This window comes from Takifugu rubripes, chromosome 20 (genome assembly GCF_901000725.2).
Source record: "Takifugu rubripes chromosome 20, fTakRub1.2, whole genome shotgun sequence".
NCBI lineage: Eukaryota > Metazoa > Chordata > Actinopteri > Tetraodontiformes > Tetraodontidae > Takifugu > Takifugu rubripes.
The window spans coordinates 18,047,137-18,071,115 of record NC_042304.1 but is presented as its reverse complement, the minus strand read 5'-3'; the positions used below and the strand labels follow the sequence as shown (position 1 = coordinate 18,071,115).

The window sequence follows — 23,979 nt, the reverse complement described above, 5'->3', positions numbered from 1 at the left end:
GCAGCAGTTTATTGCTGCTCACCGCTTGGCCGTGACGGTGAAGTTTAAAAGAGATATAGATAATGTATATAAAACATATCACTGGAACTTTGAAATGTAAACATAATCTATCCTACTTTAAAGAGTCGGAGTCATCATTGTGACGGAACCAGAGCCGACTTCCTGTCATGAGGTTTTGGTCATAAGACTTGGTGTAGAGGATGCTGGGAAATGTCGTTTTGAGTAAGTCTTTTTCCTAAGTCTATGGCGGTTTACCAGTCGATATTAAACTCCATTTCCCATAACCTCTCGCGCCACATTCACGTCGAGATACGGATGTCAGATTTGTTTCGTCCGTTTTTCTGGTTGTATTCGATATTCTGGGAAGAGAACGTCCAGTTTTGTTAGACCTATGTAGAAAATCAGTTCTAAGTTACTTTATCTGACTTTTTACTAGTCCGTCGCTGTAGTAGCACCGGTGTGGGTCGGACCCGGAGGGAAGATGGGGTGTAGTTCTGTAGCCCGCACTGGTGCATGGAAAAGCCATGCTAACACTAGCTAACTAGACTTTGATGGCTCCCCATTCTTTGTTATTCTGCATTCTGTTAGAAAACTTAGTTGTTATAGTTTTAGGGGGGAAAACCCACCATGGAAGAAGTCGACGGCATTTTGATTCACGCCCTCAAACAAGTGGGGACGTAAGTCTTCAGTCTTTTGTACTTTGAACTATTATGACCTATTGAAAGTTGTCTGCCTAGTTTTAATTTGCTAATTAGCAAGTCTTCGTGAGGTCAGCATGTAAAGTGTCCAAACGCCTGGAATTATAAATGTCATCTGTGTCAAGTGTCTCATTTCTTCTGTTGCTGTTTCTTCGTGTTTGATGCTCAATAACGGAAGCCGTGAGGGCGCACGCGCACGTTCACGTTTGGCATGCGCGCTCTCAGAATGTGAACGTCAGTGATGGATCCCGAGCTGTGGTGCCGTTTGTCCTCCACAGGGAGGTGAGCGAGGACATCGGCAGCATCAAGCAGTTCAGCAGCGAGCTGATGGTGGAGGCGGTGGTCCGATGCATCCGCGCCATCCACCCCGGTCTGGGCGCCACGCTGCCCACGTCCCTGCCCCCAGGCATGTCCGCCCGTTTCAGGGTGGGCATGAGCCTGGCCCAGGCCTGCCAGGTGGGACGCCACTTTATGATGATGATGACGATGACGATGATGATGATGCTGAAGGGGCCTCTCCCCTGGCACAACATCAGGGTTGTTCCCAGCCCGGTCCTGGATGGTGCCCAGCTGCTGGTTTTGATGCATGCAGATGTTCTGAGTGATCCTGAATGAGGTCCGAAGGGTTGTTGATCAGAGACGGGTGCTTTTCAGGAGCTGGGCTATAAAGGAGAGATCGGCTACCAGACGTTCCTCTACAGCAACGAGACGGAGATTCGTTCTCTGCTCATGTTCGTGGTGGAGAAGCTGCCCCGAGAACGTTCAGAGAACCTGGACCAACCCACCGGTATGAAGGACACGTTCTGAGCTGTCGCATGGCGTGGGGCTGCAGAAGCAGGGTCCCGAGCCCATCACCTGAACTCTGTCCTGCAGGGAAGATGCTGCTGCTCCAGAGAGCCGTGGCTGCTGCCATCAGGGCCCAGCTGGCGGCGCCCTGGCTGCCGCCCACCTGCCGGCTGCCGCTGCAGCAGGACCTGCAGGTGAGCGCTGAAGATGTGGGCCGACCCCAGCAGAGCCCTCCCAGCTGCACCGGGCCCGTTTCTCACCTCTTCGTCCCTGTGCAGGGTCCAGGACCGTGGCACCGGTTCCACTCGCAGCCTCTGGTTTGGCCACGCGGCCCCGAAGGTCCAGGAGAGCAGCTGCAGAAAGGTGCGTCGCTGCCGCTTCAGCCTTCAGGCTTTTCCAGCTCCTGTTCAGATACCGTGTGGAGATGATCCAGACTTGTGGGTCATCAGAGCTGCATCGAGGTGATGATGGAAGGATTCCTGCAGAGCTTCAGCTGGTTTCCTTCCTGGTCCAAATGCTGCTGAGCTTGGTTGACCTCCTCTCTGCCTCTGCCAGATCTGAAGGACCACCAGAGGAGTTTCCTGCGTCCTGTGACGGCCCAGCTCTCCCATCGGGCCTCTGCGGTGGCGTCCATCCTGGAGCGGCACACGGCCGAGCTGACGGCGGCGCAGGAGTGGGACAGCGAGTGGAACTCCCAGGGGCTCCTGTCCCGCCTCAGTCCACAGGTACGTGACCAGCAGCAGCTGGTCCGAGGAGAAGCGAGGAGAAGCTCCCAGTCAACGCCACCTTTGTGTTGAGCAGGACTATCGCAGCAGGAAACTGACTCGTCTTCACAAACGTATCGAGGAGCAGCTGCGTTCGGCTGTGCTGCCCCCGTCTAAAAGTGCCTCCACCTCTGACCTCTCCGAGGTGCTGCAGGCCTTTCGAGGCTCCGCCCCCTCTGACGGCGTTCTAGCCAAAGGCACCCACTTCACCCACAGCCAGAAGTTCACCTTCACACGGGTCAGTTCCCCCAGCAGCAGCGTTTGGCCGCAGCAGCATTTCTGATTCCATTGCTATGACGACATGTGTCTTGTTAGGAGGACGCCGCCGCGGCAACAGACTCCTCCACCGTTGGCGTGCAGTCAGAGAGGGACGGCGAGCTGCAGCAGCAGGTCCTGATGTCGCTGCAGCAACAGTTGCAACATCTCCACGGTGACGTCGACCAGCTGACAGGAGACATGAAGCTAATGAGTGTCAGCTGCACACAGGTAACGCGCACAGCTAACACACACGCACAGCTAACACACACACAGCTAACACACACACACAGCTAACACACGCACAGCTAACACACACGCACAGCTAACACACACGCACAGCTAACACACACACAGCTAACACACGCACAGCTAACACACACACAGCTAACACACACGCACAGCTAACACACACACAGCTAACACACACGCACAGCTAACACACACGCACAGCTAACACACACGCACAGCTAACACACGCACAGCTAACACACGCACAGCTAACACACGCACAGCTAACACACACGCACAGCTAACACACACGCACAGCTAACACACACACAGCTAACACACGCACAGCTAACACACACACAGCTAACACACACACAGCTAACACACACGCACACCTAACACACACACAGCTAACACACACACACAGCTAACACACACACAGCTATCACACGCACACCTAACACACGCACACCTAACACACGCACACCTAACACACACACAGCTAACACACACACAGCTAACACACACGCAGGGGGAGGGGAGGGGAGAGGGGGGACTCTGGGGGCCCCAGTAGAGACTCTGGGGGCCCCAGTAGAGACTCTGGGGGCCCCCAGTAGACCAGCGTTCTGAGAGCAGAACCCCGTCGATCAAGTCAAAGACAACAGCTGATCCTGAAAACGGGCCGAGTCCATGTTGACTGACGGCGCCGGTGAAGCTGCGTCCGTTTGTGCCACTCATTGGCTCCAATTAAGGGTTTTATCTGCTGGCCATCGCCATGGAGACGGCCATGGAGACGGCAGTGTCCCGGGACACCAGATGTATCTCAGACGTGTCCCCCCACACGTGTCTCACAGACGTGTCTCCCCACACGTGTGTCTCACAGATGTGTCTCCCCACACGTGTCTCACAGACGTGTCTCCCCACACGTGTGTCACAGACGTGTCTCCCCACATGTGTCTCCCCACACGTGTGTCTCACAGACGTGTCTCCCCACACGTGTCTCACAGACGTGTCTCCCCACACGTGTGTCACAGACGTGTCTCACAGACGTGTCTCACAGACGTGTCTCCCCACACGTGTCCCCCCACACGTGTCTCACAGACGTGTCTCCCCACATGTGTCTCCCCACACGTGTCTCACAGACGTGTCTCCCCACATGTGTCTCCCCACACGTGTCTCACAGACGTGTCTCACAGACGTGTCTCCCCACACGTGTCCCCCCACACGTGTCTCACAGACGTGTCTCCCCACACGTGTCTCCCCACACGTGTCTCCCCACACGTGTCTCACAGACGTGTCTCCCCACACGTGTCTCCCCACACGTGTCTCCCCACATGTGTCTCACAGACGTGTCTCACCACACGTGTCTCACAGACGTGTCTCCCCACACGTGTCTCACAGACGTGTCTCACAGACGTGTCTCCCCACACGTGTCTCCCCACACGTGTCTCACAGACGTGTCTCCCCACACGTGTCTCACAGACGTGTCTCCCCACACGTGTCTCACAGACGTGTCTCACAGACGTGTCTCCCCACACGTGTCTCACAGCCGTGTCTCCCCACACGTGTCTCACAGACATGTCTCCCCACATGTGTCTCCCCACACGTGTCTCCCCACACGTGTCTCACAGACGTGTCTCCCCACACGTGTCTCACAGCCGTGTCTCCCCACACGTGTCTCACAGACATGTCTCCCCACATGTGTCTCCCCACACGTGTCTCCCCACACGTGTCTCACAGACGTGTCTCCCCACACGTGTCTCACAGACGTGTCTCCCCACACGTGTCTCACACACGTGTCTCACAGACGTGTCTCCCCACACGTGTCTCACAGACGTGTCTCCCCACACGTGTCTCACAGACGTGTCTCCCCACACGTGTCTCACAGACGTGTCTCTGTCCTGTCGCAGGTGTTGAATGAGTTGAAGCAGAGAAATCTGGGGAACTCAGAAAAGGAGGAGAAGATGGAGATGAAGAAGAAAGCCATCGATCTGTTGCCAGATGCAGACAACAACCTGGTGCAGCTTCAGGTAGGACGGCCGACGGCCCGTTTGAGGCCACCTGCAGGACGGTGGGTGAGCGTTTCCTCTTCCTGTTTGTGGCTGCAGCTGGTGGTGGAGACCAGCGTGAAGAGGGTGGTGAATCTGGCCGCCCAGTGGGAGAAACATCGAGCTCCGCTCATCCAAGAGCATCGCAGGCTGAAAGAGATGTGCAGCAACCACCACGTGAGGCTTCACACCCACATGTCTGAGCAGGTTGCCATGGAAACGCGTTCAGCCTTGTTCCACTTGTCAAATTTCAGCTGGAATCTTCCAGGAAGCTGTCAGAGATCAAGAGTTTGCATGAAAAAATCCGGGTCTCTACAGAGGAAGCCAAGAAAAAGGAGGACATGTACAAACAACTGGTAAAGATTCCCGTGCTCGTGTGGACGGTAGAAGGATGAGATCTGAAGCAGAACCTTCTCCCAATCGCAGGTCGCCCAGGTGGACCGGCTCCCCCAGGAGGCGTCTCGCTCGGCGTACACCCAGAGAATCCTCGAGATCGTCAGTAACATCAAGAAACAGAAGGAGGAGATCACGAAGGTAAGTCCGGACGGAGGCGGGGCCTCGGGGAGGCGGGGCCTCGGGGGCGGGGTCACGGGGAGGCGGAGCCTCGGGGGAGGCTTCCACAGGTCAACGTCTCCTCTTCCAGATCCTGATGGACACCAAGCATCTGCAGAAGGAGATCAACAGTCTGACGGGGAAGCTGGACCGCACCTTTGCTGTGACGGACGAGATGGTCTTTAAGGTAACACGTTCGGTTCCTGCCTGGGGCCACAACGGCCCACAATGAAGGAGGAATTTCTGAGAAGAACCTGAGATCAAACCCAGAACTCTGTTTCTTCACTCCTGCTTTCCAGGATGCCAAAAAGGACGAATCGGTGCGGAAGTCCTACAAGTACCTGGCGGCTCTGCACGAAGTACGTACTTCTGATTGACCAGAATTCAGACCTGATTGGTCCGAGGCCTCATGACTCCGTCCTGATTCTGCAGAACTGCAACCAGCTGATCCAGACCATCGAGGACACTGGAACCATCCTGAGGGAGATTCGAGATCTGGAGGAGCAGGTAAAGCTGTGGCAGACACTGGTCTGTGTTCAGACCCAACAAGCACCCATCCTGCCAGGGTCCTGAGCACTTGAGACTCTGGACCTTCAGTGTCCAGACCAGAATGTAGAGTTTCTGAACAACTACCTGTAATACTGAAGCAGCTGAGGTGTGACTACTGAAGGTTTGGACCTTCAGCATTTACCACCTGGTTCCAGGAATCCTCACATGTTGGTCGTCTTCCACAGATCGAGACAGAAAACGGGAACAAAACTGTGGCCAACCTGGAGCGGATCCTGGAGGACTACCGAGCCGTCCGCCAGGAGAACTCTGCCCTCGCTGCCAAGGTCCGAGAGGCCTGAAGACGGCCGGGGACTGCATTGTTACTCAAGGTACACCTCATCCATCGGAATCTCAGTGGACTCCTTTCAATCATGGACAAACGTGAAAGCCTGGCCGGCAGGGGGCGCTCCAGGCCAGCAGGGGGCGCTCCAGGCCGGCAGGGGGCGCTCCAGGCCAGCAGGGGGCGCTCCAGGCCCCCTCGTTCTGTGCAGACACTTTGATGACGTCTTTCTCGGATTAAAGTTATGTGAGAAACGTTTTATCACTCTAGCAACACCTTGAATCCAAATATTCCGTGAATCACATTTAAAAGTCGGCACAGCTGCGAGTTTTGTGTATGAATTTAATAAAGATGCCTTAAAATGTTGAAGCAGCAGAGTCGTCAGAGGGGAAGTGCTCGGTTCTGTCCAGCGTAAGGATCAAAGCTCAACAACAGTTCTGCTCCAGTCCGAGCCGGTCTGGGGGAGCCGGTCCACCTGGGTGAGGGGGGAGGGACGCGGAGGTTCTGCTGCTCCAGGTGAAGCCGGGTCACATCCAGCGTTCATGGATCGGCTGCTGCTCTAATAAAAACTCCCAGGACTGATTAGGAATGTTTCAGCTGTCTGTGTGTTTGTCTTTTACACACCGAAAGAGTGTGTGTGAGAGAGTGTGAGTGTGTGAGTGAGTTGTGTGTGAGAGAGTGTGAGTGTGTGTGTGTGTGAGTGTGTGTGAGAGTGTGAGTGTGAGAGAGTGTGAGTGTGTGAGTGAGAGAGCGTGTGTGTGTGAGAGTGTGTGAGTTGTGTGTGAGTGTGTGTGTGTGAGAGTGTGTGAGAGAGAGTGTGAGTGTGTGAGAGTGTGTGTGTGAGAGAGTGTGTGAGCGTGAGTGAGGGTGAGTGAGTGTGAGAGAGTGTGAGTGAGTGAGAGTGTGTGTGTGAGAGAGTGTGAGTGTGTGAGAGAGTGTGTGTGTGTGAGTGTGTGTGAGAGTGTGAGAGTGAGTGTGAGAGAGTGTGAGTGAGTGAGTGTGTGAGTGTGAGAGAGAGAGTGAGTGAGAGTGAGTGTGTGTGAGAGTGAGAGTGTGAGTGAGTGAGAGTGTGTGTGTGTGTGTGAGAGAGAGAGAGAGTGAGAGTGTGTGAGCGTGAGTGAGTGTGAGTGAGTGAGAGTGTGAGTGAGTGAGAGTGTGAGTGAGTGAGTGTGAGAGTGTGTGAGCGTGTGTGTGTGAGAGTGAGTGTGTGTGAGAGTGTGTGAGATCTTTCCACTGGTGCATCACTACCTGAAGGTCTTTTCATCAAACTGATTCTTTTAGTTAAAACGTGCGCTCCAACAGGCGAAATCACTCGCTGCCGTTGTGTTGGGAGAACAGAACCTTCTAGATTTGCTCTGAATATTGTCCAGTTTTACTTTGGTCCAACAAAGACTTGGTGGAGGTTCTGCGTGGGCCCGGGGAGCCCCGCCTGTCGTGTTCTGCTGAGCCAAACCCAACGTGTCCTTTACTGCTTCGGTCCACAAACGCCCCAACGGTCCCGCGGACGTGCCGGCGTCTTAATGACCTCCCAGACTTCGCTTGTCTCCACTCGTCCAGTCCAGCCCGATGAAGGTGAGACTCATGGTCATGAAGATGAAGCCCAGGGCTGTGAAACACGCGGCCTGGAGGCAGAAACAGCCGAATGTTCTATGATGTGACCTTCACCTCCGACCTTCACCTCTGACCTCTGTTACAACTGTCTCTACCTGGATCTTTGGTCTGGAGTTCATGGGCTCCTGACTGGTCGGGATGATGCGGATGTAAAACAGTCCTGGGAGGATGAAGATCAGGCTGGGAGCGGTGGTTGCCCCTGGTAACAGAGGACACATCAATGGTTGCCATCACAGATCACCATCTGGCTGAAGCTTCCACGCTGGGCGACCTCTGACCTGTGATGCCGAAGATGTCGCGGATGTCTGGGACCAGGATGACCAGAAGGTTGACCACGAGCAGCAGGCAGAGGGCGATGGAGACGTGGCGCAGCCAGTGAAACGGTCTCCCTGGAAACAGCAGCTGCAGGAGGGCGCGGCGAATCTGGCAGGACACGAGCACACGTGCACGTCTGAGGTACGGAAGCAGCGTTAAAGCACAAGTTCATTTCATGTTCAAATGGAAACGTGGAGCGTGGGGGTGTCCTGGCGGGGGCTCACACTCCTGGGCCTCCCTGGGGAGGGGCCACTGAACAGCTGTACCTGGGATTCAGAGTGGACCAGCTCCCCATCCTCAGTGTTCTGTGGACCTGGATTTGACTGTATCCCTTGAGGATTCCTGCGGGTACTGATCTGGGGTGTGGGGGTACCGGACCCCCTTAAACGGGCCGTAACCAGTTACCAGTGAGGGTCGGACAGAGTCTCCAGGTCCAGTCTGGGTGTTCGGGGGTCCACATTGTTGGCTTCCTTGTTTGCTCCGTAAGGCCCCCATCAGGCTGGGCTCCCCAAGACCAGGGTCCTAAACCCTCCCCCAAAGGGTGACCCAAATAATGAGGCTGTGGCCTCAAGGGGCCAAAAAGGGGCTCTCAGTATGGATGACCTTTGACCCCACCACGCCAGAACATAGGCCCTCTGGATGGTTGTGTGTGTGTGTGTGTGCGTGTGTGTGGACTCACAGGAAACAGAACCACGGGTACAGTCAGAGTGACGGCAACAAGAACAGCAACTCGAACACAGAGGATCAGAGTGTCCAGAGGATCCACCTTACTGTAGGTATGAAGAAGCTCTGCTTCGGTGTTTTCTGCACACACACACACACACACACACACACACACACTTAGGTGGTGACCAGGTCGTGTTCACGAGTTCTGCAGATGTTTCCTCACCGTAGAAGGTCAGGTATCCAAATACGGCTGTGAAGAAATACATGGTGAACATTCCCAGGATGGAAACGTTCCCAATGTTCTGCATTCTTCTCTTGGTGGGACTTCCGGGACCAAAGCAGACGGAGATTTATCAGATTTTAATCATGACTAACATCAAGCTGCTTCTGCGTTTCCACCATCGTCTCCTCTCTGATGGTCGGAGCATCTTACTTGCTGAGTTCTGTGTAGATGGGCAGAACTTCGGGATGACACACGAAGGCGAAGGCCAGGATGGGGATGGTGTACGCCGTCTGAAATTGGGATGAAGTTCTCACGTGACTGAGGGATCGTGAGGACGACTCACAAGTTCACGCGCTGGAGGGTCAAAGCCGACCTCTTGGTTGATGGTGAAGTACTTGGTGGTGCAGCCGTCGTCCGGGACCACGTCGCTCACAGACGCGTTGCCAAACGTTTGCAGAGGACACGTGATGTTGAATTTCTTGTAGATCACCTGAGGAGACACAGACGCACCTGTTCACACACCTGAAGACGGCCCCTTCCTCCCTGGGCTCCTCCTCCTCCGAGAGCGTTCGCCAGGGCTAAAGCAGCAGGTAGCTGCTACATGCAAACTAATATTTCTGTTATCCAGGAGTTCATTTATTCCATGTTGCTGATACGAGCGCACGTGGGAGGTTATTACACGTTCAGGTGGGCTGTAATAACTGTTAATAAACCGTTATGATGGAGGGGCTAAAAACATCATCCTCGTGTTGAGCTGCAGCAAATTAGTTTAAAAAACACAACAGCAGCGGACCTGAGTGGCCGGAGCTGGGGGCGGAGCCAAATCGGGGGCGGAGTCAATTCGGGGGCGGGGCCAATTCAGGGTCAGGGTAGCGTGTCCCGAGTTAGAACCTCCCAGAACGCAGATTCAGACCCGACCCCATGATGAGCCCAGCAGAGCGAGAGGAGCGGTCACGTGACCCAGCGGTCACGTGACCCAGCGGTCACATGACCCAGCGTCTGAGGCTCACCGCTGACAGGAAGAAGACCATACAGGAGAGGGAAAAGCCGCTGGTGTATCCGAGGTAGCCTACAGGGGACATGAGAGGAGCACCTCAAGACCATGAACAGCAACCACAGACGTCCCAGACGGGGTTCAAGGGCGTACCCAGGTGCTTCATCAGAGCCAGAGGGAGGATGATGCAGAGGGTGACGATGATGATCAGGTAGTTTCCATTCATGAACCAGTCGCTGTTGATCACACACACACACACACACACACACACACACACGCTGGCACAAATGTGGCTCAGCCTGCAGTAACGTGTCATCGAAGCCAAACTTTGGGTCTCACTCAGAGTTGGACGTCTGTCCCAGGAAGGCCTGGATGACCAGCGGCAGCTCCGACTTGATGATGAACAGGTAGCTGGACATGGCTGCAGGTGAGCAGAGGAGCAGGTCATGTGACGTCCTGGGAGCCGTTCAGCACCCTCATGTCGTCTTTGTGGGTGTTCGAACCCCTCACCTCCGATGTTGTGCAAAGTTATAACAACGGCAGCTAAAATCTTCCCTGGATGTCCGAAGGCTCTGAGGCCGAGCTGCTCGTAGGCACGAATCCCTGGAACAGACGGGCAGGTGAGGAGCCAGCGGGGCGGAGCCAGACCTGCAGCAGGTGAGCCTTACCCACGACCCCCGCGCTGCACAGCAGGAGGTGCACGGAGTAGCAGGACAGGCAGGCGATGCACGTCAGCAGGACGCTGCAGACACAGACGCCATCTTCTCACCGCTCAGTGATGGAGGAGGAGCACCTGCTGGCGGAGCTCCTCCCACACTCCCACACCTGTGTGTGTGTGTGTGTGTGTGTGTGTGTGTGTGTGTGCACTCACAGGAAGAGCACAATGCCCGTGTTCGACATGGCGTACGACAATCCCAGAATGCCGCTGCCCATGATGGCGTTGCTGAGGTTGAAGACGGACATTGCGAACGTAGTTTTACCCTCAAACTGACGGAGCACAAAGAGAGACCGTTAAAGACAACAAGCAGTGTTCACACACACACACTCACACACACACACATACTCACACACACACACATACTCACACACATACTCACATACTCACACACATACACACACATACTCACACACTCACACACATACACACACATACTCACACTCACACACACACATACTCACACACATACTCACACACACACACACATACTCACACACACACACACATACTCACACACATACTCACACACACACACACTCACACACATACTCACACACTCACACACATACTCACACACACACACGCACTCACACACATACTCACACACTCACACACATACTCACACACATACTCACACATACTCACACACACACACACACACGCATACTCACACACACACACTCACACACACAAGCTGAGATGGAGCACCTTCTCGGTCCCCTAACCCCCTGAGTTCCCACCAGCCCATCCAAAAATTCCCTAACCCTGATGTTGCCCCCCCCCCCCCCCCCCCCCCCCCTTGTTCACCCCACCTCCACCCCATGTGTTTACTCCACCCCCGGTAATGGCCCCACCCCCGCCCCTTGTATTTGCTCCACCCCCGCTCCTTGTATCTGCTCCACCCCCGGTGTTGGCCCCACCCCCACCCCTTGTATCTGCTCCACCCCCCGGTGTTGGCCCCACCCCCGGTGTTGGCTCCACCCCCCGGTGTTGGCCCCACCCCCGGTGATGGCCCCACCCCCGCCCCTTGTATTTGCTCCACCCCCGCTCCTTGTATCTGCTCCACCCCCGGTGTTGGCCCCACCCCCACCCCTTGTATCTGCTCCACCCCCCGGTGTTGGCCCCACCCCCGCCCCTTGTATCTGCTCCACCCCCGGTGTTGGCCCCACCCCCACCCCTTGTATCTGCTCCACCCCCGGTGTTGGCCCCACCCCCGCCCCTTGTATCTGCTCCACCCCCAGTGTTGGCCCCACCCCCGGTGTTGGCCCCACCCCCTCCTCATCAGAGACCATTTGAGTTACAGAGGAAGTAATTTGTGTGTTTCTACTCACATCTGTGAACTGAGGACTTTTCGATCCATCATTCTTCTGATGCAGAAACGTTGTCGTCTCTGGTATCAGTCTAAAATATCACAGTAATATATAAATAATATCTAGATATATGTCGGGGAACGCAGGGAGTCAACGTACCCTTCCTCCAGAGGAAGAGCCGCATCGTTTCCATTTGAACGTTTCTGCTCTTCCATATTTACAGATGTTTCAGCAGAACAAAAGGATTCACGTGTGTCAAATCTGAGGATGAAAATAAAAGATATTGAAGTTATTACAAAGAGGAATCATCCAAATGATTCATTTAAAGCTTCGTCAGAGAATGAAGCAGATGCTAATCTCGTCTGATGTGGCCGGTTCTCCTGAGTGGGCCAGGAGAACCGGCCTGAAGACGATTGGTCTCCACAACATCTCCACACCAGCCTCAGAGCTGTGGAAGGATCAATCACGGAATCGTGGCTGAGCAGGAAGGAGGAGATGGAGGGATCTGTGTCCAGGATCGTTTGTTCTCTTCTTCATCGTGTCCATCAGACGTGCCGATAAGAGCTCAGAATGAGCCTCCTGCTCCGGTCTCACACTCATGTTGGAAACACCTTCACCCCAACCTGCACGTGTGAAGCCAACAGATCCAGAAGAACCATAACAGATTGGCTTGGCAAAGGTTCCTGATTGAGGATTTCAGGATTCTGGCTCCTCACCCTGTCCTCATCAGACATGACTGTAGCTGTCCTGGTCCCACCCCATCCCCCAATCACAGACTTTTGGACACAAACACACGTGTGTGACATCATGTTTTCGCTGACATCTTTTACTTTCACCTCGTGCACGCGCAGCTGACGTGCGTCAGAGTCATTTAAAGATCTCCTCTTTAATCTGAGGCACCAGAACTGCACATTTTTATTATGAAGCCGTTGAAAAAGTTCTCATTACTTATTATTTTCCAGAACCTTCTATCGTCGTCCTGAAAATAATTTGCAGAAGTTTGTGGACTTCAAGAAGAACTCTCTAACTCTCGACCTTCTGGATCAGGACGAACACGTGGCAGGAGATCAGACTCACCAGAATCAGAACCGATGCCAGAGGAGCCTGAAGACCACTGACCTGCGTGGTGAAGTTCTGAGGTGAGAAAGAGACCAGATCCCTCCAGAGACCAGATGTCCTCAGCAGCGGGGGGGGGGCACATGTGACATCAGACCCTGTAGCTCCTCCCCCTGCCAGAGACCACGTTATCTGCATCTGTCTGGGCGCCCTGAGGTTCAGTGGACTCACGCTTTGGACCCTTCTCTGAACAGTCTGTTGATTCACAGGGTTGCGTAACCAACTGCTGCACCAACGTGGAAACTTTCCAAACAAGCAGAAATATGAGACCGGGGATTCGGAGAGAGCCGAGCAGGAGGGAGAAGACGCGGTCGGGAGAAGACGCGGTCGGGAGAAGACGCGGTCGGGAGAAGACGTGGTCGGGAGAAGACGTGGTCGGGAGAAGACGCGGTCGGGAGAAGACGCGGTCGGGACACCGACGCAGGAGTAAAGATGACGTGAGTAAAGATCAAGGAACCAACGCAAAGATGTGTCAGAATTGTGTTTAATGAAACGGCATCAATAGAGAAGGACCCTGATCCGGAGCTACGGTACTGATCCGGAGCTACGGTACTGATCCGGAGGTACGGTACTGATCCGGAGCTACGGTACTGATCCGGAGGTACGGTACTGATCCGGAGCTACGGTACTGATCCGGAGGTACGGTACTGATCCGGAGCTACGGTACTGATCCGGAGCTACGGTACTGATCCGGAGGTACAGCCGGCGCTCCTGGTGTTCCCCAACACGCAGAACATCTCCTTCCTTTAGTCAGGTTGATTTCTCTACGGGCTGTTACCACGGCAACACATTCCCACTGTTTAGCTTGTAACAGTAACATTTCATGAGGTGATCAGTTTAATTGCCCCGAGGGCTTTTCAATAAACAGGCTTGTTAAAGGGTTTAAAACCGGCACGACGACATCAGGTGACCATAAAAAAGAGCCCCAGCGTTCACCAAAGGCACGAATTTAACAAAATAGTGTTTCTAAATGTTAGAGATGAGGAAAAAACTCATCGTGAAGGTAAAAAAACTAGCTGAAAGGTTTTTGTGCAAACTTCCAGAGAGCGGTTCCCCCCCGCCTCAGGGTAAAAGAGGCCAGAACCTAGGGCGTGGCGTCCTCACAGGGCGGCGCCGCAGGACTATCGAGCAGCTCGAACATGTCGTCGATGACCTGCCACAGACAGTTGTCCAGGGGGAAGTCGTTGTCCACCAGGTTCACCAGGAAGTAGTTGTCATGGATGTACTGGATGATCATGCGTGACGGGGACTCGTCCTCGTACAGTTTAGCCCACTGCTCGATCCACAGGGCGAAGGCTTCATCCTGAGGCAGCAGGGTCACACACACACACACACACACACACGCACACGCGCACACACACACACACACACAGGAGAATGAAGAGCGCATGGACGACATCTGCTGATTGACAGTAAATCCTTCTGATCTGTTGGTGCTTCCAGGATCTCCGTGGATCTCCGTGGATCTCCGTGGATCTCCGTGGATCTCCGCCTCACCTTCCAGGACATGAAGCTGACTGGATCCACGACGGTCGGCTGGACGATCTCCCGGCCTGCGAAGATGCCCCAGGTCACGGCGTTGGGCTGCATGTCCGGGGCGTTGGTCAGGTTCCGACCCTGCACGTTAGCATTGGCGAGTGTGACAGGTGATCACGCGCACACACGTCGTGCACCGGCATGGAACGACTGAACATACGTGCACGTTGACAATGTGGTAGTTGACTCGCGGCTCATACTTCTTCAGAACTTTAAGGAGAGCCGTCACATTTTCACTGGAAGTGAAGAACTCCAAGTAGGCCTGAGAGGTTCAGCACAGAGACACACGTGACCTCACAGCTGGAGCAATCTGAAGCAAACGGTAACTTCCTGATTTCAGGCATTAGCACGTTTTAGCGTGGACACCTTCTGGTAGACGTATCCCCCTGCTGGTCCCCATCCTACAATTGGGTCAGTAGACGGTTTTCCGTTGATGTTGGGCTGCGAGTTGATGGTGAGAACTCCTCGTCTGTTCACTTTCTCCAGCTCATCCTTCAGCAAATTGGTTTCCTGGGCCAGAGGCTCATCGTTCCAGGGCAGACACAAAACCTGGAGAACACAAGGGTGAGGCGGCAGAACCGAGGACACCCGTCAACACCGGCTGCACGGACCCTTTCAACACCTGCGTTACACCTGTTTGGAACAGACAGAGACGTTGGAGCCCCCCCCCAGACTGTCAGGGGGCGTGGCCTGCATCTTTGTCTAACCTTCATCCTCAAGCATGTGGTGTCACTACGACCATTTGGCTGCTCCAGAGCAGGTCCAATCCTCCCATCAGCTGTGCGTTCACATGATTTATACAGCTAAAAGTGTGTGGAAATAATCTTCATGTCTGATGTCTCCTACAACTTTAACCTGGGCTCAGCTTCCAGAATCCTCCCATGTGTCCCAGGAAGACGGATGGGACACTGAGAAGATTCCTAATTGCTCCTTAGAAGATTGAAGGAGCAACTCTGCACCTTCACCGGCTCCTGGTCTTCAACACGCTGTCACACACACGCCTTTAAGGTGCATTTTAGACACTTCTTAGTGTTGTTGCTCTTTCAACCAGGAAGCAGCAGATTGTTGATTCCACATCAACAATCTTTAAGACCGTTAAAGCAGATCAGACGCAAAGAAACCTGAAGGCTGAGCGGAAGGTCAGACTGACAGGTAAACGTGTGAATGTTCTCCACCTTCTGTCCACAGCGGTTGGACTGAGCTGTGATGTAAAAGGTGAACACCTCGAAGACGCTCTCCTCACTCAGCAGCTCCTCGCCCCACATCTGCAGCAGGGCCTCTTTGGAGGACTTGCTCTTCAGGTAGAACAGGTAATAGTCATTTAGCTCACCGAACGCTGGAGATGAAGAGTTTCCCCTGAAGGCATCAGAAGACTGACATCAATTCCAGTCACCACTGAAGACTCTCGTAGGCATTCATAGTCCTGAGTAAGGACATTATGGAGGTTACCATCTGCCGTTGGGGAAGTCGTCCCAGTCCTGGGTTCGGTAAATGTAGCTCTTGGGTCTTGATGCCCAGAAGATGGGTCGAACATCTTCCACCTTCCGTTTGGGGTGTGCACTCACCGCCCAGGGAAGAGGTCGTCTGCCAGAAAAGAGACACTCAAACGGAGCACGACACTAAGATTTGCAGGTGTGTGAAGGATCAGACGCGAGGAGCATCAACGATGGAGCGTGAGAAGCTTTAGGAGCTGTTTGTTTCTGCACATGTTGAGATCCTGAGAGGATGAGCAACACTGGCGGATCCTTCTGGGTCAGAACAGCACTGACCTGGGGTCTTCGGTCCACAGACCCAGCTGTCGAAGAACCTCCATGGTGGCTACCTCCCGGTTCAGAGTGTAAAAGTGGAGTCCGGGAACCTTCCCGCTGTCCAGAAGCACGCGGCACATCTCCACCGCCAACTGGATTCCATAGTTCCGAATAGCAGCATCGTTGTCTTTGATGGGCTCGAGGATGCTGGTGATTTCCTCCGGGACCTCCAGTTTGGACAGTTTGACCAGCTGGCGCAGAGACTGGTACCCCTGCAAGTCCATGTTCTAGGTCAGGCATGGGCAAACTAAGGCCCGGGGGCCACATGCGGCCCGGTAAACGTTTTAATCCGGCCCGCCAAACTTGAAAAATTAAATGAATAAACCTTGTTAATGTTATATTTTCACTGCAATTCTGGTGTTTTCCCACTAGAAAAAAGACAGTCAGGAGGAGAGAGATGGTGATATCCTGAAGGATAACAGAACTTTCAGTGCTTTAAAATAGAAATGGTTATTCATTTTTTTTAAAAAGGCACATTTTATTCATTTGATTTTAAGTGTTTTAAGACTCATTCCAAAGTCAGATATTTTGTTGTAATGCTTCTCTTCATTTTCATTTGAAATTAAAGCACATGTTTTCTCCATATCCCAAGATGTGTATTTTTTCTCCAATGAGGTGAGGTTACCAAAGCACTCCATCCATCCATCTGCTCCTGGTCCGGCCCCTCTGTCAAATGTTAGAACCCATTGTGGCCCACGAATCAAAATGTTTGCCCACCCCTGCTCTAGGTTCACTTACACTTGCTGCAGCTCCTCTCAACACCTCAGTGAAAGGATCAAACAGAGAAACACCGCTGGTACCTGAATGGGGAAAATTCCAGGTAAGATGGGACACGTGATTCCAATCGTCCTGCAGTCGTCCAGGAACTTGAGGAAAGTCTCAGCCCTGAAGAAGAGCTGAGTGATGACAAAGTCTGCTCCAGCATCCACCTTCTCCTTCAGGTGGCGAAGGTCCTGCTGGTAGCTCTCTGCTTCAGGGTGGCCCGTCGGGTATCCTGGACAGACACAGCCGTCAACCTCTGGAGAGGACAGGAGAGGACAGGAGAGGACAGAAGGGGACAGGAGGGGACAGGAGAGGACAGGAGAGGACAGAAGAGGACAGGAGAGGACAGAAGAGGACAGGAGAGGACAGACAAGAGGACAGGAGAGGACAGAAGGGGACAGGAGAGGACAGAAGGGGACAGGAGAGGACAGAAGAGGACAGGAGAGGACAGAAGGGGACAGGAGAGGACAGAAGGGGACAGGAGAGGACAGAAGAGGACAGAAGGGGACAGGAGAGGACAGAAGGGGACAGGAGAGGACAGGAGAGGACAGACAAGAGGACAGGAGAGGACAGAAGGGGACAGGAGAGGACAGAAGGGGACAGAAGGGGACAGGAGAGGACAGGAGAGGACAGAAGGGGACAGAAGGGGACAGGAGAGGACAGAAGGGGACAGGAGAGGACAAGCACACCTGCCACACAGATGTCAAAGTAATCATCAAACTCTGAGCGGATGTGTTTCACCAGGTCAACGGCATAGTTGAAGCCTCCCTCCTCCTCCTCCCAGTCTGCTCCCACCGGGTCTGTGCAGAACATCAACAGGAACCCGTCAGGACGAACCCGAGACAGGAGCTCGTTCTGACAGACTCAACCTCAGCAGCCGACAGATGAGGAAGCTCCCATGTAGCCATGTTAATCCTTTAACATCCCATAATGCTATAAAATGAAGACCTTTTCATCTAAAAAGCTTTTCTGAACTGTGAGGACTGTTGCTGTGGAGCGGTTGCTCATCTCAAGCCTGTGCAGGTCCTACCTCCCCGCAGCGCCATGATGTTCTTCAGGCCCAGGTGCTTGGCCTTGCCCAGGTAGCCTGTGATCTTGTCTTTCGTCTGGTTGCAGCAGGTCAGATGGAGGATGCTCTCCAGGCCACAGTAGTTGACTGCTGTGCTGGCAATCATCATGGACGAGGTCTCCTTGTCAGAGCCCGGGTCCCCGGCTGGGTGCCACGTGATGTCGATGAACAGGGGCCCCCCAGAACCCATCCGGTCAAATCTACAGAAAGCAACGTCATCCTCGTCAGCCTTATTAACGTTAACGAGGAGCTTGCCCTTCCTCTCACTCCACCTTGAGATGAGGTTGACGGCTCCGCTGGCTGTGCGGGGAGGAAAGAATTCCAGCGAGAACCAATGATCTCCAGACTCAATTCTCCTGCGCATTTTGTCTCGTAACCTGTCGGAGCGGTCTGCATCCAGCACCGGCGTGGAGCACCTGGAGCTCTCCTTGGAACTCTCCCCGCTGCTGTTACTGGCTCCGCTGGAATCGGCCTTACTTGACTGCCAACTGCTGTCCACGCTCTGAACCTGGTTCACCATGATGGCCACTTACACTGGGGACAGAAACACATCGTTGCCATGGGTCATCTTGTGTCCAGACTAGGCACATCTCAGAGTTCTGGATGCATCTTTACTCTGTGTGGAAACATTTCAAATGCGAATAACCCAAGAACATTACTGGGTGCAAGATGTGCAACACTCTTTAAAATAAAAAAAACCCTAAGAATTAAGTGCCTGTGAAAACATTAGTTTTATCACAGTAATCCGAGTTCATGCAACAGGACTCAACACCGTCTGGGTTTGGAGACCTGAATCTGGTCTTTGCTGTTCCACTCGGCCAGTTACTTAAGGATGCAACAGCAACAATGAGGCCAAGATCCAGGTCCTCCTTGAGAAGAAAGACCCCCAAAATGGTCGCTGCAGTCCCAGAGTCAAGCTTGATCAAACAAAAGTCTACTTTATGGCCACGTCTCTGCAGCTATTTGGTAAAACATTTGTCATGTGAGCAGACGCGGTGCTTTTAATGACCAGTTTAGATTTCTATTTCCGTTTTTCGCAGCAGCTGTTTTGGACCACGAAGACCTCTTATGACGCAACTAACCAACTTTATGCGGTTGCTCTTGTAAAAGAGGATCGGCGCGTCCACGTGCACATGGGAACTTTTGTCCATAAGTCGCGCACACGCTCGAAGCTGAAAAGGTGCGTAGGGTTAAGGTTAGGGGACGCACGAAAACCACGCTGCTCCTGCACAAGTCGCCTAAAGGCAAAATAAAAGCGAAAGCAGAAGGCGCCTCACATCCCACGGCCAGTCGTCTTTGTGCGGACTCTCGGATACTCGATGTTATTGGGACGTAAACGCTGCGGCTAAGCTGTGCTGCGCATGCGCACCGCAGCCACGCACAGGGCTAGCGGCTAGCTGAGCGGCTAGCTGAGCGCTATGGACAGACCGTGTCATTACGTCACCTCGTTTAACAAATTTGGATCATTTCAATTCCTTAACAACAAAATATAGGGTGATTAAATCACCACCTATCACTCAGAACTTCTCTAAACCAGCCAAAAGTCATGCAATTTGTGTTTCCTCACAACAGGAAGTAAACCCTTAACGCAGGCGGAACTCCCCCCCCAAAACTTTATTGAAACTGATAAGTGTGCTACTGTATCAGTACATTTACAATATTTTATAATTAATGCCAATCAATTTACATCTTTTTGCTCCTGTGGCAGAGCGACCCAAAGTCTCCCACTGTATTTTAAGTGACGCCTGAAAATATCTCTACCATGATAATGGTAACAACTTCCAGATTTACATTTATTACGCGTTTAATAATGAATTTGTATTGTTTAGCATAAACAGTTATTTGGTCACATCACCTTTAAATTATATTTTTGTCAATAATTTTCGCTACACAGCAGGTGATAGATTTGTAAATTGTAGGAATTGGGAATTTTCAAAGACACGGTAACTTCCTTCTTCAGCTTTTCGGACGAAAGAAAATCCGTGTTTGATTTATATTAAAACCTATTTGAAATATACGGTTTGGTGTTTGGTTAATATCTGTGTCTGATCTTTCTGAGAAGGGCTGGGGACAAACGCGTCATCAGGCGCGTCCTCCACACGTGAATGGAAGTTTCAGTTTTACTGCAGGCGTGAACGCACCGTGACACAACAAGGAAGATGGCGTGTTTGGGGAACTGTGCGTGTTGCCAGTGTTGCTGCTGCAGAGATGGAGAGTCGCGGACACCCGAAGAGATGGTAGGCCCAGCACGCGTAGCACCTCTGTTACTGTGGCTTTAATCACGCTTGTAAATGGTTGGAAAAGCTTTGCGTCTCATCCGCTCCCGCTTTTGTGCGCGCGCTCCACCCTGCTCCCAGGCTGTTCCCAGGCTGCTCCCAGGCTGCTCCCAGGCTCTGCTCCCAGGCTCTGCTCCCTCACAGGGACGCTAATTGGCTCGTTCTAGAGAGCCACAGCCAAATCTATAGAATCATTGCGTAATTGTAGCACCAAACAGTCTCTCGCTCCTTCGGTCCGCCTCCAAATGAACTGGAGGATCCCGCAGCTCGAGTCTGCACCGGGTCCCTGATTGCTTCCTTGGTGGTGATTTGCATTATTACGGGATGGAACATCCTGGCAATCACGTGATGTTGGGCATTAAAGAGTGTGAATTGGGTGTCCATGGCCCACCCGTGGACACTGTTGTCTTCAGAGGGGTGTCCCTCAGGTGGACAGCTGAATCCCGTCGTCCTGCTCTGAAGACAACAATGTTCCCGTTTTAGTCAGAGAACAAAGCTGGGTTGAAAGAGGCGTAAAGGAAGCATCTTTATTAAACTGGAAGAACCAGTATCTTGCTCCGTCCAAATGTCCTGGCATCTGTCCCCAGGAAGTTTCACACCCAGCGTCACATGATGCCACTCTTGAAAGGAATTTACTGGTGAGGTACCTTCACCTGATGGCACGACCACACCTCAGCTTCAGATAAACATTGGTTTAACTCTGGGAATCATAAAATCAGGTCTGCGTATGATGAACCACGTGAAGGGGCGCGTGACCACAGGAGCTCCAGACTGGCCCCCCATGTCTCGCAGGTCCTCATCTTTGGTCTTTTCTTCTCTCTCTCTGTTTCAAAGACTATTTTAGGGGGGATCAGAGACGAGGAAGATGAGATTTTACCCAGGAAAGACTACGAGGCAAGAACCCAAATGTCACATTGTCTCGGTCCACGTTGATGTTGCTGGTGTAAATAATAAAGGACGGACGTTTCATCCAGACGGTATTGATCAGGTTTTTCTCTTGGGAATAACAGAGTTTGGATTATGACCGCTGCATCAACGAGCCCCACGTGGAGGTTATCGAGAAGATGGAGAGTAATGTAAGTAGAACCAGTCCTGGACCCCTCTGCCCCAGTAGAACCAGTCCTGGACCCCTCTGTCCCAGTAGAACCAGTCCTGGACCCCTCTGCCCCAGTAGAACCAGTCCTGGACCCTCTCTGTCCCAGTAGAACCAGTCCTGGACCCCCTCTGTCCCAGTAGAACCAGTCCTGGACCCCCTCTGTCCCAGTAGAACCAGTCCTGGACCCCTCTGCCCCAGTAGAACCAGTTCTGGACCCTCTCTGTCCCAGTAGAACCAGTCCTGGACCCTCTCTGCCCCAGTATAACCAGTCCTGGACCCCTCTGCCCCAGTAGAACCAGTCCTGGACCCTCTCTGTCCCAGTAGAACCAGTCCTGGACCCCTCTGCCCCAGTAGAACCAGTCCTGGACCCTCTCTGTCCCAGTAGAACCAGTCCTGGACCCTCTCTGTCCCAGTATAACCAGTCCTGGACCCTCTCTGTCCCAGTAGAACCAGTCCTGGACCCTCTCTGCCCCAGTAGAACCAGTCCTTGACCCCCTCTGCCCCAGTATAACCAGTCCTGGACCCTCTGTCCCAGTATAACCAGTCCTGGACCCCCTCTGTCCCAGTAGAACCAGTCCTGGACCCCCTCTGTCCCAGTATAACCAGTCCTGGACCCCCTCTGTCCCAGTATAACCAGTCCTGGACCCCCTCTCTCCCAGTATAACCAGTCCTGGACCCCCTCTGTCCCAGTATAACCAGTCCTTGACCCCCTCTGTCCCAGTATAACCAGTCCTTGACCCCCTCTGTCCCAGTATAACCAGTCTATCCTCTCCCAGACAGCTAAGAAGCAGGAAGCTGTGCGGTGGGTGATGATGTTTTCCATCGGCGTCACCGTCGGTCTGGTCAGTGAACTTCTGGTTCCTCCTCCTTTTCCTGAGTGATTTGAGGTGCGTTGCTATGGTAACCCACACGTTGCCTGTCCTCCAGGTGGGCCTGCTGGTGGATTTCTTCGTACACCTCTTCACTCATATCAAGTTCAGTGTGGTGGGGGACTGTATCTTTTGCACCCTGGTGTTGAGGCGTGATGTGTGGGGGTGTGTGTGTTGGGCCGTCATGTGATGCCCGATCAGGTGTATCAGCACGTTGCCCCAGGTGCACGTGCCACGTCTCGGTTTAGCTTCATGTGTCAGGTTTGTGTTGTCCACCTGAAGCCGCCTCCAGCTGTGGAGCGGTGCAGCGAGGGCGGCTGCCTGGTGGTGTCTCTGCTGGAACTGCTGGCCTTCAACTGCACCTTCATCTTCATCGCTAGTCTGGTTGTGCTTGTTGAGGTGGGGCTGTGCACAACACACGCTCTCCTCTGTACCACCGTCACCATGCTCACCTGCTCACCTCCACCTCCAGCCAATCGCTGCAGGTTCGGGAATCCCGGAAATTAAAAGTTACCTTAATGGCGTGAGGATCCCCGGAATCGTTCGCTTCCGAACTTTCTTCTGCAAAGTGATGGGAGTGGTGTTCAGCGTAGCTGGAGGTAACGTGAGAGCTGGCGGCTCTCCGCTCGTTCTTCTGAGCTCATGGCACCGGGACATTTACTCACCTCTCGTCTCCTCAGGTCTGTTTGTGGGAAAAGAAGGTCCAATGATCCACAGTGGAGCTGTGGTGGGAGCTGGTCTCCCTCAGGTAGACACACACACACACACACACCGGCAACCTGCACGACGCCTGTCCTGTTGCCGTGGCGATAGCCATGTTACCAAATGCCTCTCAGTTTCAGAGCATCACTTTCAAGAGGATCAAATTGGACTTCCCGTACTTCCGCAGCGACAGGTACAGCTGCTCACTTGCTGCCTGCAGCTCAGACCACCTCCAGGTCGGTGGGCTCATCATGTTCCTCCTCCTCTCAGAGAGAAGAGGGACTTTGTGTCTGCGGGCGCTGCCGCCGGCGTCGCTGCTGCTTTCGGAGCTCCCATAGGTGGGACTCTCTTCAGCCTGGAGGAAGGCTCCTCCTTCTGGAATCAGGCCCTCACCTGGAAAGTGGTAGGTTGAGTCATGAGTGAGGTGTGAAGGCATGAAGGTCGGGTGTGTTCCTACTGACAGTCTGTGGACTCAGCACGCGCCAAAATTCAAAAGTCAGTTTTTCTTAAAGCGTAAAATGTTCACTGAAGATCTGCGCACCTGACGCACATGCTGAGAACATTCCCGTGTGGAACAGGAGATTCCTTCCCAAACAAAAATTGTGCGTTATTCTTCCAACTGGCGTGTTGGTTGTTGGGTCCTGGGCTGGACTGGTCCCAGTATGGCCCCCCCTAATGGACCGTTCCGTTTTTCCTCTCCTCCGCAGCTCTTCTCCTCCATGTCGGCTGCTTTCACACTCAACTT

General features: G+C 53.4%; 4 protein-coding genes and 2 long non-coding RNA genes across 11 annotated transcripts in view; 4 read left to right on the top strand and 2 right to left on the bottom strand.

Annotated features, from left to right (window-relative positions):
* The first annotated feature begins 285 nt into the window (after positions 1–285).
* On the top strand, positions 286–6,756 carry ccdc22 (CCC complex scaffolding subunit CCDC22). Of its 2 annotated transcripts, XM_011620754.2 has the most exons (16): positions 287–677; positions 977–1,154; positions 1,353–1,485; positions 1,572–1,678; positions 1,763–1,847; positions 2,040–2,209; positions 2,286–2,486; positions 2,564–2,734; positions 4,645–4,764; positions 4,843–4,959; positions 5,037–5,138; positions 5,209–5,316; positions 5,426–5,521; positions 5,634–5,693; positions 5,767–5,841; positions 6,069–6,756. In XM_011620754.2, the coding sequence occupies exons 1-16, from the start codon at positions 628–630 to the stop codon at positions 6,180–6,182; spliced, it is 1,887 nt and encodes a 628-aa protein (XP_011619056.1). In that variant the 5' UTR covers positions 287–627; the 3' UTR covers positions 6,183–6,756. The 2 variants fall into 2 exon arrangements, with proteins under 2 accessions (XP_029683733.1, XP_011619056.1); XM_029827873.1 differs by lacking the exons at positions 5,634–5,693; positions 5,767–5,841; positions 6,069–6,756 and adding an exon at positions 5,572–5,607 and having other exon boundaries at positions 286–677; positions 5,426–5,539.
* Positions 6,757–7,443: 687 nt separating this feature from the next.
* slc38a5b (solute carrier family 38 member 5b) lies at positions 7,444–13,206 on the bottom strand. The gene is made up of 16 exons (XM_029827884.1): positions 13,078–13,206; positions 12,160–12,261; positions 12,022–12,091; positions 10,844–10,959; positions 10,641–10,714; positions 10,483–10,575; positions 10,312–10,393; positions 10,126–10,208; positions 9,989–10,047; positions 9,352–9,468; positions 9,189–9,268; positions 8,979–9,079; positions 8,769–8,893; positions 8,053–8,197; positions 7,870–7,973; positions 7,444–7,785 (listed from the first exon to the last, which is right to left on the bottom strand). Exons 2-16 carry the CDS (start codon positions 12,213–12,215, stop codon positions 7,681–7,683), a joined length of 1,410 nt encoding a protein of 469 aa, XP_029683744.1. The 5' UTR covers positions 12,216–12,261; positions 13,078–13,206; the 3' UTR covers positions 7,444–7,680.
* Positions 13,207–13,389: 183 nt separating this feature from the next.
* Positions 13,390–15,283, top strand: LOC115247174 (uncharacterized). Of its 2 annotated transcripts, none has more exons than XR_003886225.1 (4): positions 13,390–13,553; positions 14,560–14,762; positions 14,861–14,974; positions 15,139–15,283. It is a non-coding gene; the product is annotated as an uncharacterized lncRNA (long non-coding RNA). The 2 variants fall into 2 exon arrangements; XR_003886226.1 differs by having other exon boundaries at positions 14,861–15,063.
* Positions 13,585–19,886, bottom strand: mthfr (methylenetetrahydrofolate reductase (NAD(P)H)). Of its 3 annotated transcripts, none has more exons than XM_029827872.1 (12): positions 19,501–19,886; positions 18,564–18,825; positions 18,253–18,491; positions 17,912–18,022; positions 17,261–17,454; positions 16,422–16,672; positions 16,102–16,236; positions 15,828–16,008; positions 15,019–15,201; positions 14,813–14,914; positions 14,614–14,733; positions 13,585–14,419 (listed from the first exon to the last, which is right to left on the bottom strand). In XM_029827872.1, exons 2-12 carry the CDS (start codon positions 18,809–18,811, stop codon positions 14,201–14,203), a joined length of 1,983 nt encoding a protein of 660 aa, XP_029683732.1. In that variant the 5' UTR covers positions 18,812–18,825; positions 19,501–19,886; the 3' UTR covers positions 13,585–14,200. The 3 variants fall into 3 exon arrangements, with proteins under 3 accessions (XP_029683732.1, XP_029683730.1, XP_029683731.1); XM_029827870.1 differs by having other exon boundaries at positions 19,374–19,885; XM_029827871.1 differs by having other exon boundaries at positions 19,569–19,885.
* LOC115247175 (uncharacterized) lies at positions 15,294–15,980 on the top strand. The gene is made up of 3 exons (XR_003886227.1): positions 15,294–15,432; positions 15,518–15,660; positions 15,841–15,980. It is a non-coding gene; the product is annotated as an uncharacterized lncRNA (long non-coding RNA).
* Positions 19,887–20,354: 468 nt separating the features above from the next.
* Positions 20,355–23,979, top strand: part of clcn6 (chloride channel 6) — a 12,513-nt gene continuing 8,888 nt past the window's right edge. The window contains exons 1-11 of one of the 2 annotated variants that reach the window (XM_029827869.1): positions 20,355–20,528; positions 21,402–21,461; positions 21,578–21,643; positions 22,440–22,505; positions 22,591–22,657; positions 22,825–22,931; positions 23,005–23,131; positions 23,213–23,280; positions 23,369–23,427; positions 23,505–23,637; positions 23,942–23,979. The exon at positions 23,942–23,979 is cut by the window's right edge and continues 76 nt beyond it. In XM_029827869.1, coding sequence (XP_029683729.1) covers positions 20,451–20,528; positions 21,402–21,461; positions 21,578–21,643; positions 22,440–22,505; positions 22,591–22,657; positions 22,825–22,931; positions 23,005–23,131; positions 23,213–23,280; positions 23,369–23,427; positions 23,505–23,637; positions 23,942–23,979 — 869 coding nt within the window. In that variant the 5' untranslated portion in view covers positions 20,355–20,450. Of the gene's footprint in view, positions 20,529–21,164; positions 21,206–21,286; positions 21,462–21,577; positions 21,644–22,439; positions 22,506–22,590; positions 22,658–22,824; positions 22,932–23,004; positions 23,132–23,212; positions 23,281–23,368; positions 23,428–23,504; positions 23,638–23,941 lie in introns of those variants that run through there. The other variant, XM_029827868.1, reaches the window with a different exon arrangement.

Bases quoted from the DNA above. Each gene is read 5' to 3' on its own strand.
- ccdc22 (XM_011620754.2), top strand. From the start codon at position 628: ATGGAAGAAGTCGACGGCATTTTGATTCACGCCCTCAAACAAGTGGGG. The intron at 2,735-4,644 runs GTAACGCGCACA...GTCCTGTCGCAG, and splicing joins TGAGTGTCAGCTGCACACAG to GTGTTGAATGAGTTGAAGCA. The intron at 4,765-4,842 runs GTAGGACGGCCG...TTGTGGCTGCAG, and splicing joins ACAACCTGGTGCAGCTTCAG to CTGGTGGTGGAGACCAGCGT.
- slc38a5b (XM_029827884.1), bottom strand. From the start codon at position 12,215: ATGGAAGAGCAGAAACGTTCAAATGGAAACGATGCGGCTCTTCCTCTG. The intron at 10,715-10,843 runs GTGAGTGCACAC...CTGTGTCTGCAG, and splicing joins ACGGGCATTGTGCTCTTCCT to CGTCCTGCTGACGTGCATCG. The intron at 10,048-10,125 runs GTACGCCCTTGA...TGTCCCCTGTAG, and splicing joins GGCTCTGATGAAGCACCTGG to GCTACCTCGGATACACCAGC.
- mthfr (XM_029827872.1), bottom strand. From the start codon at position 18,811: ATGGTGAACCAGGTTCAGAGCGTGGACAGCAGTTGGCAGTCAAGTAAG. The intron at 18,023-18,252 runs GTAGGACCTGCA...TGTTCTGCACAG, and splicing joins CATCATGGCGCTGCGGGGAG to ACCCGGTGGGAGCAGACTGG. The intron at 14,915-15,018 runs GTGTCCACGCTA...TGAACCTCTCAG, and splicing joins GGGGATACGTCTACCAGAAG to GCCTACTTGGAGTTCTTCAC.